At 37.7% G+C, this 15,406-nt stretch overlaps 1 protein-coding gene across 9 annotated transcripts in view; it reads right to left on the minus strand.

Moving 5' to 3' along the window:
* IKZF2 (IKAROS family zinc finger 2) overlaps window positions 1-6,300 on the minus strand; it is a 153,163-nt gene extending 146,863 nt beyond the window's left edge. The window contains exons 1-4 of one of the 9 annotated variants that reach the window (XM_054478477.2): window positions 6,024-6,300; window positions 4,783-4,849; window positions 3,203-3,251; window positions 2,320-2,424 (exon numbers count right to left, since the gene is read on the minus strand). In XM_054478477.2, coding sequence (XP_054334452.1) covers window positions 2,320-2,424; window positions 3,203-3,251; window positions 4,783-4,785 — 157 coding nt within the window. In that variant the 5' untranslated portion in view covers window positions 4,786-4,849; window positions 6,024-6,300. The other 8 variants (XM_054478481.2, XM_054478475.2, XM_054478480.2 and 5 more) reach the window with 8 other exon arrangements.
* Window positions 6,301-15,406: the final 9,106 nt, after the last annotated feature.

The following is a 15,406-nucleotide window of genomic DNA, read 5'->3' on the forward strand; positions in this document are numbered from 1 at the left end:
AGAAAATAAATAAGTTCTTTTCATTTAACAAAGTCAACAATGCATGTAAAGGGATTTAGGAAAACCGGTGATCTCAGACACAAGTGATTTGACAGGCCAGATGCACACAAAAATTATTCCAAGTCACAGAAAAACATCAGAGTGACCAATTCTAGGTCTCTTGTTCTAATTAATAGACAAGAGTTCCTCTCTATCACTATTTGCTTTGGCAATCTAAAATGCTGATATTCTCCTAGATCTAACAGAGAGGAAAAATGGGTATCTTCTCCATCTAACACCTAAGTGGGTAACCTAGATACTGTAAATAGAGGCTACATAAAGGATGCAAGAGACAGCTCTGAAGTGAGAGCCAAAATATTTAACCTGCAACTCTTTGGAAAAGAACCTGAAAACACGTGCATCTTAGCCAAAACCTGTACTAACATGGAATTGCCACAGGCTAGTAAGTTAAAAAACTCTCTACCAAACACAAGTTTACTGTTGTTGGGTGAGAAAAGCTCAAATGTCAAAAGCACAGTTCTTATTTGTTCAAATTGATCATGCCTACACTCTGCACTGTTTATTTAAAAAGATGAGTGAACTGCCTTTCTGAAGCAAGTACTTGCAAAACCAGAATCAAATTCAGAAATAAAGGAGCCAATCAACCACTTGACAAGCATTTTCCTGTGGTTGTGTCTAGGGGATGACAGTCAAGTCTCTGATTAACAGTTACTCCCTACCCTATACATGCAATGTTTCTAAAGCCAATAGCTAACTAATAGAAACTACATATTATCTCTTTTTACTCTTTAGGAAATTGTGTGAGTTATCTGAGAAATAAAAACATTACACCAAATAACTAGTATATTGACATGTAAAAATTCTATTGCCTAAATTGTAGTCATAGTACATTTTTTATCAAATCAACTAGCAAGAAAAATGAATGCAAAAGATTCATTATGAGATTAGTATGATAATTTAGTATACGTTCACTTGCTAACTTTACTAGCTTTTTCTTTCTAAATGATAAGGGAATTGTAAGGACTGCTTCTAGAATTAAATTTTCTTAGGAAGTGCTCATTACTTAAAAGAACTACAACTTTAAATAAATAAAGCAAATTCAAACTCAATCATAATTTCAAGTCAATAGCTAAAATTACTTAAAGTTAATAAATTGCAAAATGTATTCAATAGTATTCTATATAAATTGCTTACAATTCAGTAGTCCTTATTAATTACTAAGCTTGTAATTTTATAATAACTTCCAGTTTCGAGAGCTGTTAGAAGTAAAAAGAAAAAGCTGCTCTCTCTGGATAGTCAGAATACATTTATGAGTATGCTCATAATTAAGTAGATGATTCACTTTTCTTAGTTATTAAATCTTCAGGGGGGAAAAAAGAGGAAAGAAAATGCCTTTCCTTCACATATTGCCAAAACAGAACACTTGTAAATTTAATTATATTTACATGTAAGTCCAATGTCCTTTCTATAACATGTAACAATAAAATATCAATCGAAAGTATAAAGAAAACAAGATTTCAAATTACTTTTGAGTAAGAGTAATAAAGCACTTGCACTTGATAACTAAACTGATAAAACATTATAATTAAGAAAAAAGCAACCATATTCTTAATAAAGGAAAGTATTTTGTCTTCTGTCACTGACAGCATGTAAGTCGCATCTTATTACACAAAAACAATGTATATTACATCAGTAAATGACCCTTTATCAAAAACAGTAGCCAAAACTGTCTTTTCCTACAAATTCAAAACATCTTTCCAAATTTTATCAGTTCTTCTCTGGACAAAAGCCTTTCAACTTTGTTACAGAAATGGATATAAATGAGTTCTATAAATTTTCAATTACACTTCACTTCCAATGCTTTGGAGAAGAAACTTTCACATTTTTTAAAAGCAAGTAACACTGTAATTTTATCACTGACGGTTTAGCTTTCTACCAAGGCAACATAAAATTATTTCATTTTTTAACTGTGAAGAGTCCTTTGAAAGTGACGTTTCCACATTTTTTACCCAACAACAACAAAAAATCCAGTCATAAACCTGGCAAGTCAAAACAATAACCAGCAAATTCTAACCTTTCTTACCTGATACAGGTAAGCACCAGCTCCCAAATGCCACCTTGGGATAGTTCAGACTAGTAAGCAGGCTCATGTTTTATAATACTAGAATGAACAGGAATAAATCCGTGTTGTTCTTTCTTTAGCAAAATCTATAACAGTAGCTATACCACAATGTGAGAGGACCCCACAGACCTAACAAATTAAAGTCTGTTGCTGGAGACATACAAAAAAAAAAAAAAAATCATAAAATGAAGACTTACTGCTTGTCATGTGACTTGGTGAGGCATGCTGTCCATTGGGTGTGCTTGAGGTGAGGTCAATTGCCATATTGGAGTGCTCCCTTTCGGGTGAAAGCTCATTGTCACCTGCTTTCACAAAATATAATCTTTTGGTTTCTATTCATTGTCACATAAGATGTAATTACTAACTTTGCTTTATATACACAATGGCATGCATAGCCTTCAAACTGTAAGGTAATACATTTTTCCCTTAGAAACTATAAGGAAATATCATTTAGAAATATACAGTTGAATGAAATGATGAGAAGCCATAATCAACCCACAATAAAAAAAATTAACAAAACTTTATTATCTCAATACATAAGTTGTTGATTTCTAAAGTATCTTTCAGTTGAAAGAAATAACTTTTCTTTTAACATCTAATTTAATTGTTAAGCACACAGAATTTATAATGAGCATTTTCCAAAATGCTGGCTATCAGAGAGAGGATGGAAAAGACAGGTAGCCAAAGAAATGTCAAGTTAGGAAAGCCAATTCTCTTTCACATAATATGTCTGAAAAATTAGGTTACAGAGAAGTAAATATTTAGTACACACCATATTAACAGACATATATGAAACCTGGCCTATTCTCAACTTACAACAAAGTAAATTATAAAAAGTAAGAAAGTGTTGATCTGCTAGCTACTATTGATTTAAGTATACTACTTAGTATATTTCTATATTTCCTTCTTATTTCACTTCAGTGCTGTCATTTTCTCAAACTCATTCAAAGGTGAAATTGTGAACAGAGAGAAAAAAGAGTGCAGAATTCTCAATAAAGTTTCATAATCCAGGAATTAAAACACAGGTAATACAAAGGCAACTTTATTACCAATAACAAATCAATAAAAACTAATACTTACACGTTATATAGCCATCAATAGCCTCTGTTTCCATAGTCAAAGTGCAATGCTGCAAAACAAAAGATTATACCCTTAATACAATGATTCCTTTCAGTATCTGCCATTAAATTCTTAACTTATTTGAAGCTCCAAGCAGTTAGTCCATGTTGCTGCTGCCACCTGTGCCCAGAAACATACACAGTGTACTGTATGTGCTCATTTGCAAGTCACTGAACTCTTTCTGCAAATGATCTGATTCCTGCTGGAGATAGGACAGGAAAGATAAGTGTGCTGTGAGATGGGCTAGAGCAAAAAAGGAATGACTCTCTTAATCAAAATTTATTGGGTTTAAATAAAAAATAGGGGGTACAGCTCAAATGTGTCAGCTTTAACTGGGATTTAAGTGTTTTACCATTCACCACTTCCCACAATCACACTGCAGTTTGAGGACTTCCCCAGTATACAGATAGCTCTATTCACAATTGTTGCAAGTTGGTTCATCATGTTCTAATAGGGAGGGGGAGGACAAACAAACATAAGAAAACAAAACAAAACAAAAAACTTAGTGCCCAATGGTGTCTTGAAGATTTCTACAGCAGTTGGCCAACTCCCTGACTTGTATTGACATTTTAGCCTATCCCAAGTTCTGTGTAAGCACCTGTTCAATGTAACCTTAATTTCCTGCCAGACCATGCTTGGATACAAATGCCAAGCCTACTTAATACAGTCTGATTTTGAAAATTTCATAAACTTTGGTTGTGCTAGAGAGAATCATTTAAAAAAAAATTGGGGCAATTATTCTCATGCACAAATGCCACAAAACAGAACATAATTCTCAGAAACAAAAGTAAACTGTATGAGATGACACCCCCTAGCTTTGATTCACATAATGAAAAGATCGATAATCTAACTGTATTCTGTGGGGAAAAAAGTTTAAGAATTGACAAGTCCTGAGAAGATTTTTACTTTTTTTCCCCCCTTTGGCCTTGGTCCTTTTTGCCTTTAGTTTCAAAACTCTCACTGCACCAGCAGCTAAATTATTCACAATGAGCCATTTCTGTATTGATCGCCAAGTATATTTAGCCCTGGCTCCTGGAATTTCTCCATTACTTACTGGAAAACAGGCAGCTTCACTTCTTGTCTCCAAAACCACTTCCCTTCGCCCTCCCCTCCCCTTCTTCACCACCACCCTCCCTTACCCCCCCCCCAAAAAAAAACTTTTCTTTCTTTCTTTATGGAATAATCAGATCAAATTCCCAACTCAGTCACTACATAGCACTTAAATTTCAACCTGCTGTACTGTTATCACATTCTTTTAAATTATGATTACATAAGGCTTTAAAGAAAGAGATCCGTAAAGTTTAAAAGAAGAGCAGTTTCTTCGGATATTTTACAAATGAGCTTATCTCTTTAAAAATGTACACATTTAACACACACATATTAAAAAGAAAGAAACGTCAGGGAGAAGCGAAAGAAGGCTGCCCCATCAATGAAATGGTTATTAACCCTCAGAGAAGGAAAGAAAGAAAAAGAAAAAGGAGAAAGAGAAACGAAATGTACATACAAAAGAAATTGTCCTTTGATTAAAAAAGATTCATCACCATTTCCAGCTCTGTCGGGAGATCTCAGCTTCTTCTAACCCCTCAAAGAGGAGGTGACAATGTCGGGCTGAAGATAAACGGAGGGAGAAAGAAAGAAGTTTTTTGTGTTTCCCCCTTCTCTCTTTCCCTCCCTTGCCCCTCCAAGCCAAGCCCCCTGCAGAGTTCAAGGGGAGGAGGAAGGAAAAGCACTTTACAGGTGGGTCATTCCAAGCCCAAATCCAGCAAACAGATCGGCTGATAAACAAAACCAAGAAATGAGAGAGAAGGAACACCCCCCTTCTCCTCCTCCTCGTCCTCCTCCTCCTCCTCCTCCTCCTTCCACCCCTCCCCCTCGTCCCTTTGGGATGGTCTAGTAGGAAAAGTCACTCAGGAATGGCACCACGTACTTTCAGGAAAGAGGAAAAAAAAGGAGAGAGAGAGAGGTCAGTCAGTGCTATAGCAATGCGATTAACAAGAGAAAAAACTTGATCCACCGGTTCCTTAAGAATCGACCAAAAGCTAAGACAAGAAAACTGAAAGAAAAGGAGGGGGGGGGGGGCGGGTAGAGGGGAGGGACAGTCAGGCAGAACCCAGCTAGGAACCTAGGCCAACTTCACAGGACTGTTTTTGGCCCTTGGCAAAAAAGAAAAAAAAAATTAAATCTTAATTCCATCTCTTTCGCCCATACTAGAACCTGTCAAAGTGATTTAACTGCTGCCTGTTTACATGTGTCATACCAGGGTTTTTTTGTTTTTTTTGTTTTTTAATTCCAACAGGATCTGGATATTACCTTCTATCTGGACAGCTGCTATTTATTCCAGCCTACCCAATCTTTCCTCTTGGAATTCAAGTTAAAACAAAGCAAAACAAGTCCAAATTCATGACAGCTATAGAGATGAGAACTGATTAATCGATTAACATCCCAGAAACAGATTACAAGGAGGGGACGATAAATTAAGGCAGAGGACATCATCTTCAACCCGATTCCCTGAGCGTCCTTTACAAAAATCATTACCCTAATCAGAACCACAATCCATCCCTCCCAGAGAAAAATACCTATATTATTATTATTATTACTGGTTAACAGCAACAAGTCATTTGATCACATCACAGTGCAAAACGAGATGCTATATAATTACACTTAACTTTGAAAACACTCCCCCCTTTGCAAATCATACACATATTTATATATAATCTATGAATCAGAAGACAAATAAAACAAGAGCTGTTCTTCACCACGCAAAAGCCAAGCGGAGATTTACCTCAGCAGTGCATGCAGTAAAATAATCCCATCACCCTTTTGTTTGTGTTTACTGTTAATGTGTCCTCTGTCTTTCTTTCTTTCCTGTGCCTAACGTGTGTTTGTGCACTGCAGTTGGTGGTGGAAACTAAGGCAGTGGATCTGTAGCTAAGGGTAATCCTGTTTTTACTTCCTCCATCTTCAGCGAGGAGCAGGGTTAGCCCGGGACAGCTGGTCAAACCCCGAGAAACCGATCCGGTGGAGCCCGAGCACATCTCCCCCGCCGGCCGGGCTCGCGCAGACGCCCGCGGGCGGAGGGCGGGCTGGCGGCGGCGGCGGCGGCGGCGGCGGCAGCGGCGGCGGGCGGCGGGCAGCGGAGCCCCGGGCGCGGGCGAGCGGACGTGCGTGCGCGCGCGTGCGTGTGTGCGGGGCCCGAGCGCCTGTGCGTGTGTGTATGAGAGCGCGTGTGCGCGCGCGCGCGGGCTGGCGGGCGCGTGTGCGCGTGTCTGCGCGCTCAGCCGCTCGGCGCGCTCGGCAATCGATTACAGGACAAGTGCTGCCCCGGAGGCTCCGCGACGCGCGCACATCCTCGCGCCCACCCGCGCGCCCGGCCGCGTCGCCCCCAGCCCGTTGGTCGCCGGACTGCTGACCCCGCCCCCGACGGGGGCCAGGTAACCCGCTTCCGAGTGTGCCACGGCGACCCCCATCTCCCCTCCCCGTGTCATAATAAATCTCACGTTTTCTGCCGGCTGGAGGCTTGGAGCGGTGAGGTGACGTTCATTTCGGCCGCGTGAAGTTTTCTTTCAAACTGGGATTGGTGGGGAGGCCGGGGGAAGGGAGCGGGGCGGCGATCTTGGCGCCCTGCGCGGAGTCCGGGAGCCGCGTCCAGGCCGAGTCGGGGAGTGCGCGTGGAGCCTCCCACTTACTGGTCTCCGCCGGCAACTCTGCGGCCCCATTTCGGAAAGCGCACCGCATTGACCGGGACATGAAGCGGGATAAGAGGGGTCCTGGGGAATAGACTGAGAAAGACATTCATGTCTGAGATGAAGCTCAACTATTACTATTTTGAAAGTGCTTTAACAGTGCAAGTTTAAAATTAAAGTGTTGACTTGCTTTTTCTCCCGCGGGGCATGTGCCACGTTCCCCAAAGTTAAAGGAACGGATGAGAGTCCAAAAAGTTGGTACCCTTGAAGTGTTACCTATCACTATCAATCACAGCTTGTTTATTTGGAAAGAACTTAAGTGAACCGTCAAGAGAAAAACAAATGCATATTCTTTCTACAAATAGTAGCATTTAGTATCTTTCCTGACCACTTTTGCGAAAAGAGGGAATAGAGACTTCTATAATTAAAGGGAAAAGGAAAATGAAAGGAGCTGAAAATAGTGAACTGTGTAGTCTGGGTGGCTGAAATTTGAAAACACATGAAATTATCAGGACTGCCAAACGGTGTTTCTGAGAAACCATGTCACAGATTGTGAAGAAAATCAGTGCTAGAAGAGTCGGAACAGGCACCGTACTCTTACTCCTTTGAAGAATCCCAGAAATAGTTGTTGAGGTTTTTTTTCTGCTGAGGAAAAAACGATATATTGAAAATTAAATCATCAACAGTACCTTAAGCACGACTCTATAGGTAATTTTGGATAGTGTCTTTTCTTTACATTTTGATAAAGGGAAGGAATTAATTCACATCGACACAAACTAAATAATAGATACCATATAACTTGTGTGATACTGTAGATACTGTAGCTTTTATAATGAATTACTTCTTGAAAGTTTTTTTCCCATACAATGTATTATTAAACAATTGTAACGATAGTCTCTTTTTGTTTAACTATAGAAAATGGTAGATGGTGTGATACAGCAAACAAGATTAACAAATTTTCATTGGAGAGAAATTATTTGGGCTCAGGCTTGCAATAACATTATGATGATTTTAAGAAAAATTGCAGTTCCTGTGAGTTACATATTGGTAAGGCAGATTTTTAAACACTTAGTTGCCAGTTATCTAAATAAAATTAGTTTTCCTAAAGTCGTAGTTGGGAAAGTCTGAGTAGGGAACCAGTAAGTCACTCTAATCATCCCAATAGAGAGTAAATATTTTAGTCTTAAATTACCTCAAAAAATCTGTATGTCGTTTATAATATGTAAATGCCCAATATGTAAAGGTTAACATAAGTTCTCTAAATTGTCATAAGTCCTTCCTAAAAACTGAACCTAAGTGTTTAGGTATCTGTACAGTTATAGATATCCTTGAAAATATGAAATAAAGATAATCGAAATTAAGATGAAATGTCTGATAGTTTACACAATGTAATTATTTTGTAGAAGAGGATACATTGTGAAATCTTAAAGATACATCCTCAAGTTCCCCAAAGTTACCAAGTTGATGTAGTCCTTGCCCCTGGTTTATTGAAGCTTAATTTAGCTTCCTTGAAGCCTGTCCTTTTCAAGAGTTAACTTTCATTGGCTCCCTAGTCACCAGAGGAACACTTTCTCCCTCTAGTGGCTAAGGCTTCAGACACTACATTCTGTCACCCTGCCTCCCCCTGAATGGATCCCAGATTTTAGAATAACAAAGATCTCATGACCACCTGGGAGAACTGGACCGTCTTGGCAAGTGTTTCCCTCTTTTTAACATCCTACATTCCTTTCTTATTTGCAGGTTATGGTGTATCTAACTCATCCAGAGAAATCAAGATTATGTTTTCATACCAAGATTGGGGGTTTTATTTCATGCCTGTGGAGTCTATAGTCCTAAGATTCACAATGCAATCCACTCATGGGAAAGAACCCTTGCATAAACTGTAATTCACTTTGTTCAGAATTTCTCTGGGTAGTATTGTTTGTTTGTTTGTTCGTTTTGGTTTCGTTTTTGTTGAGGCGGAGTCTCACTCTGTCACCCAGGCTGGAGTGCAGTGGTGCCATCTCCACTTCCTGGGTTCATGTGATTCTCCTGCCTCAGCCTTCCGAGTAGCTGGGATCACAGGCGCCCACTACCACACCTGGCTAATTTTTGTATTTTTTAGTGGAGACAGGGTTTCACCATGTTGGCCAGGCTGGTCTCGAACTCCTGACCTCAGGTGATCTCCCAAAGTGCTGGGTCTCCCAAAGTGCTGGGATTACAGGCGTGAGCAATTGCGCCTGGCCTCTCTGGGTAGTATTTTGATAGTTAGAGGGTGCATTTATTTCTGTCCTTTGCCAGAAGACATAGACTGTACACATTTTTTTTAAGGTACGTATGTAACTATACTGTACATTAAAATATACCACTAGGGAAGTGGAGTACCATGTTCTTTGGCCGCTGTATCCAGTTTGGAGAGTTAAGTTTTTACTTTACGGAAGAAGTGGCAGGGTGGGGAGGAAACAGACCCCTCAACCCTTACCATTTTTCACATAGCTGGTTCTTTCTCATCCTTTCTGTCCCATCCTACCCAAACATTTTCCTGCACCAACTCCTATCATAGCACCTTGAATATTTCCTTCATAACATACTTTGTAAATATTTTATTAATGTGTTGAGTTTTAAAATAAAATCTGTCTTTGCCACTAGGATATGATCTTTTTAAGGCCAGGGATTATGTCCTGTTAATCATTGTTTTCTCAGAAGTAGCATAGTACTTGGTACAAGTTGGTACTCAATAAATATTTATTAAATGAATGAATATGGAGGAAATTATATACTCAGCTAGCTTTCATGTATTAAACTCTATTTTCAAAGGACAAAAAGGGTCCCATTTTGAAGATACATGCTGATTTCATAAAGAATTTGGTCAGATCTTGGCTCATAAGTCGTATTACAAATATCCTTAACAGGTCAGCTCTGGCTTACAAGCCACACAAAGGATCTGAACCTCTTGCTAGATAACAGGTATATTTACAGAATGTATGTAAAATAAAATGTTATATAAATTAAAAATAAAATTATATATAAATATATATTTTTAACATTTATATATTAATTTTGCAAATATAAATATGAAAAGTGGCTAACATTGTATATAAAATGCAATTTGGAATAAAATACATTTATGTAATGCCTCTGTTTCAAAAATGAATTATTTCCTGTTACTACCTGACAATTCATGAACCAAGGTGCTATCAAGAAATGCGACAGGTTTAATTTTGTAATCACTAAGTGTGATCAGCAAAAGAAAAATTTTACAAGGCAATATAGCTAAAAAGTACATTATGGAGTATTGGTTTTGTTTTCTTTGGGTAGTTTGTTTTATCTATTTTAGATTTAAAAGCCCTAAGTACCGTTTAAAGGAATTTGGGTAAAATCCCCTTTTGTTTGCTCAAGGAATTAATTGTATGTTTTTAAGTTTTGGGGTTTTTTTTAGCAGAAGGTGGGAGGGGACAATTTGGAAAATTATAATTCTTTCCTAAGATCAAAGAAGAAATTTTTGGAAATGAATTCTATATTTTTTTATTTAAATGGCTTTATTGTGCTAGATATATAATCAACCAGAATAGGTACCCTAAAATAACTTGAATCCCTGAAAAAGTTAAGAATAACAGGCACACATAAGCACAATGTTTTAAAACCGATAACTTGTTTTATTTTTGTCAGGTGATGTTGTTCTTGTCTTTGAAGTAGTGTTCTCTTTTTAAGTGAGATATGGAACAATGGTCTCACTTACTCCTGTTGACCTAGATTGGCACTATGAAGAAGCAAGAAAGCCAAAAATGGAACTACCTTTTCAAAGAAAATATTCTAAGATACCAAATCCAGTTCATAAGTAAAGCATATAAATACTGTCAAACTTTACTTCCCTGAGTACACTGATAGTCTGGGGTCTATTCAGCTGGCATATAAGTCCCACATGGTGAGGGTCTTCTAATTCCATCTACCTTGAACAATAGTTTCTTTTAACAGTCTTAAGAGTGTCACTTTGCAATTAGAGATGAGGCTCTTATGCAAATACTCATGTCCCTAAAAAAGGTAACATCATGACTTAAATTCACACGTTGATAGAATACTATCAGATTTCTTCCAGAGAGCGTGTTTTGATGTAGAGCAGGTGATAAGCTATCTCTATCCCAAGTAAGAATTATAAATTATGGGAGTTAAACCAATGGGGTGAGGACCAGAGAGGTTCCTGAATAAAATGAAAGCACACATTTTTAAAGATGTCGTTAAAATCCATCATAATCGCTTTCAAAATGCAGATTTGTTCAGCATTTGATAAAATGAGTTCCATTAATGCAAAAACAAGGGAACTTTGAGCTGGGTCAAGTGGTGATGCTCAAAGTCAACTCTAGAAAGGATTGAGAAGACCATTCTTCTAAGAAACCCTAAAATTTTAGAGCACAAAAAGTACAGGGAAGTTATTGGAATCCTCAATAAAGTGTTAATTCAAGAAATGAAAAAGATATGATTCAACTTTGTAAAGAAATAACTTACCAAAAGAGGGTAACAAAGGAGAAGATGCCTGGTGAGCATTAATTTAGATACAGGACAAAAAAAAACACTCTTATTATTTGGAATATTTTTCAGCAGCTACATGCAAGAGATTAAAAAGAAACTTATTTTGCTGGGGACCAGCAGGAAAACCAAACATAATCATTTGACTTTGGAATTGGGAGGTGAAAATAGGACAGATTAACCTAAAGATCTGTGATATCAAAGGTTGGATTCTGCAAGAGAGATCCATACACTAAAGCAGAGTGATGACAGGTTGCATCTCAAAGGAAACATTTGGTGGTTAAACCAGTGCCAACAGCAGTATGATACTGTCTTTTTAATCCTGTGAAAAGCTTGTGGAAGTACATACCCAGTGTTTGTGAGAAGCTTCAACTCTTTATAAACCAAAATTCTTTCACAGTAAAGCAAAGTCTAATCACTTGCTTAGCAATCCTGTTAAGCTGAAAAAAAAAAAAAAAAAAAAAATAGAGGAACACATTACCACCAGATAGTAAAGGAAATAATCCAGAGAATTCACCTTCCCCATTTTTATAGCCAGATGGTTACAACCTAGGGAATTGAGAACCATATAGGGATAGAACTGGGGAGCCGTTTTCTGTTTTATAACTCTGAAAGAGGGCGTGAGCTATGGAAAAGGGAATTGAATCAAAGAAAGGTCATTTACAAGTAGTAAAGTCAAATGTCACCTCCCCCAATTTTCATGACTGTGGTGTAGAAAAAGGTTAGCTTAATATAGAACTTAGTGTGGCATTCTGAACTGTCGTAAGACATGATAAAGAAGAGAGTAACACCATCAGTGTATCTCCCCCAGCAGCTGTGCCGAAGTTTCACAAAAGTATTTAAAACCTGACGTCATGGTGAGGTACTAGACACCTGGGAAAGTCCCACTCAGTAGACTAAGAATATCACTCTAAGTCCTGTAAACTATATTGCAGAAATGGCCACATTGGAAGACTGTACTTTTGAAGTGTACTATTATTGAGAAATAAATCCATATGAAGAATCTATAGCATTTTAAATTGATGATATAACTGATTTCAATGAAGTTAGAGTATCAGTGGCACTAGGAAAGTCACATATATCATTTTTATAATTATATCCATTTATTTTGTGCCAGATACCATGGTAAGCATGTTACATGCATTATCTCATTTAACACCCACTGTCATTTTAAGAGAGGTAATATTATCCCCATTTTTCACATGAAGAAAGCTTGGAGACAGTATTAACTTGTCCCTGGTCACACAGTTTCAGAGCTACACAGTGTCAAACACATGTTTTAAGTTCTAGAAAGCCCATATTCATAACCATCATGCTATAGTCTCTCTAAATTGCCAATTATTTTCATCAATCATACAGAAGTCTTACTGTAGTTAAATCCAGCCTTATGAGTAATGCACAGTCCACTGTTGTATCTCTTGAAAGCATACTGAATGTCCAGGGTGTTTTAAGAAGGTTAATTGAATGTGGTATCAACATAGAACTTTTTACCAAACCCAATACTTATCTATGTGTGAAACATTACCTATTTGGCATTTAGTATGTTAATATCTGATGTTTATTAATATCTAGAGCTCTTCTCAATAAGTGAATGACATGAGAGAATCACTGAGAGTGAATTGAAAGTCACCCTATAAAGAGTTGAGTAACGATCAGTGGTGACAAAGAGATCCAGATAAGAACATAACTTTAAAGTCTGGGTCACCAAGCATATTTGCACATTTTATTTCAAAGGGAACCATTTCAGATTTATTACTTCCAGAAACAGGTGAATCATATGTCTCCCTTTTGTAGACATACTTCACCTACATGTGTAAATAATGAATGCATGGCTTTCTGTGATAAACACTGTAATTTTAAATGGTTACGGCATTCTTAAGCGATATTTCTCAGGAAACAGATTTTTTTTTCAGTGGAGAACAGCTCTCAGTTTATAGTTAAAGTCAAGTTGAACATTTTGCTAGGGTTTATACATGAAGCTTGTGAAATTAGAATGTTTCTCTCGTTTTTAATTTACAAATACAGTGAATACTGGAGTAGAGAAACGTAACTATATTATTTTAATTAGGGTTTCCTATCCCATGAGGGTAGAAGTTACATATTTGCTCTCTCATTACAGGTTATTTTTTCTAAAAACAAAAAGAAATAATGCTTTTATTTGATAACAAAGACACTATTTATTTGAAAAGCCAATCAGTGATTTTAGGGGAACTCTGCTTAAGGGTATTTTGAATAACCTAACCCAGAAGAGCTTCCGAAAACATCAGGTAGTAGCCAACAAATAAAATGGATATGATATCTGGTATGTTCAAAATATATTGTTTAACATTTTCCCATATTTATGTTGGATGAATGTTTGGCATCAGACTGGTTGAATATTTAAAAAGGAAGGAATGATGTTCCTTCACAACGTAATGTGAAAGACAGAGGAGTACCCTACCCCCAAGTCTTTGGAAATATTGCCTTCAGAGGTCATTCTTGATGTGAGGGGGACACTGCGGGCTGTCAGGCCTGGTGCCATTAGGCAGTCTATCATACACAAAACTCTTTGATCAGTTCTAAGCCCAACATTAGCAACTTTCTGATATTTTCACTCTCCATGTGATTTTCCTATGTGAAGGAAATATACATGATCATTATATTTTTCTTTATAAACAAATGATATTTCTGGTTTTTTTCCACCAATTTCTTATGAGTTTAGAAATGTATGGTTTTCCTTTCTAAGAACAGTACAGTACTGCATCTGTAAACTTGAGTTTAAGGCTAATAGCCAGTCTCTTGAAAGTGGAGCTCACTAAGGTCATGCCATTCAGCACTGTCCCTGTCACCTGGCCAGACTTCTCTCCTGACCCTCGAGAATATGGCCACCATCCTTCCACCTGCTTTAGAATGTCAGTGGATTCATAAGCAAGCCAGCCTTCTTAAGTCGATTCATGAGGGACAGCAGTATTTTTGAAACACCCTGTCTCAATGGAGCCCCGCAGAGATCTGAGAGGAAACCTAAAAGATCTAAGAATGAGAAAAGGAGAGATTAACACCATCAAATTCTGCCTGTAATAATGACAGCAGAGTTGTTGAGAAAAGAATAAGTGAGGGAATGGAGGCTGTCAGTATAGACGGTAATTTCAAGAAGTTTTGCTATAAAAGGAGAGGTAGAAGCTAGTAGCTACAGGAAGATGTGGGGTTGAGGGAAGTTTCTTGTTTGTTTTGTTTTGTCTTTTAAGTAAGACCTTGACATATCTCAGTGCTAATGAGAAAATTGGTAAAGTGGGGTCCCTGAGGGAATAGGAAAGAAAAGAATCTATTGCGTAATTGGCAGGAGTAGCTTCAGCTAGAAGAGGACATACCTCATGTGCTTAGGATAAGTAAGGAAGATTGAAGACGTAAGTAATTTTGTGAGTTGTCATGATGGGAAGTTTAGGAAAGGTATGGAGAAGGTATCAATGTTATTTATTAAGGTTGAAAAGCCACTGGATTGAAAATTTAAGAAGAGTGAATAAATTTGAAATAGTTGCTTTTATAAAAATAGAGAGAGGCTAACTGAAAAAAAAAGTAGAAAAATAGGCAAGCCGAATAGAGGACCCAGTTGAGGCTGATGACCACAAATAAACCATCAATAAGCTCAACGCTGTAACTGTAACTGGGCTCACAGCCCAGATAGAATCTTGAAAAGAATGAACCACAGGATTGCTCCAGTGTAAAAAATTTCACCGGCTGTGGAGCTGGAAGACATTGAATCAAAGAAGTTGAGCTTGACTTAAAGAAATGAATTGGAGTAATGGATCATCAAGTAAGCTATACAAAACAGAGAGGGTACTGACAGATAGAAGTAGAAGGGTACAGAGACCTCAGTTGGGTCCTAGTGAGGTTAAATAATTTGCATAAGAGGGAATAGTGAGAGATAAGAAGGTATAGAAGATTGTGAACAGAAATTTCTGATGGAGAACAAGATGCCAGAATCCAGAATGGAGGTTGGGAA

Source organism: Pongo pygmaeus, chromosome 11 (assembly GCF_028885625.2).
Source record: "Pongo pygmaeus isolate AG05252 chromosome 11, NHGRI_mPonPyg2-v2.0_pri, whole genome shotgun sequence".
In the NCBI taxonomy this organism is placed as follows: domain Eukaryota; kingdom Metazoa; phylum Chordata; class Mammalia; order Primates; family Hominidae; genus Pongo; species Pongo pygmaeus.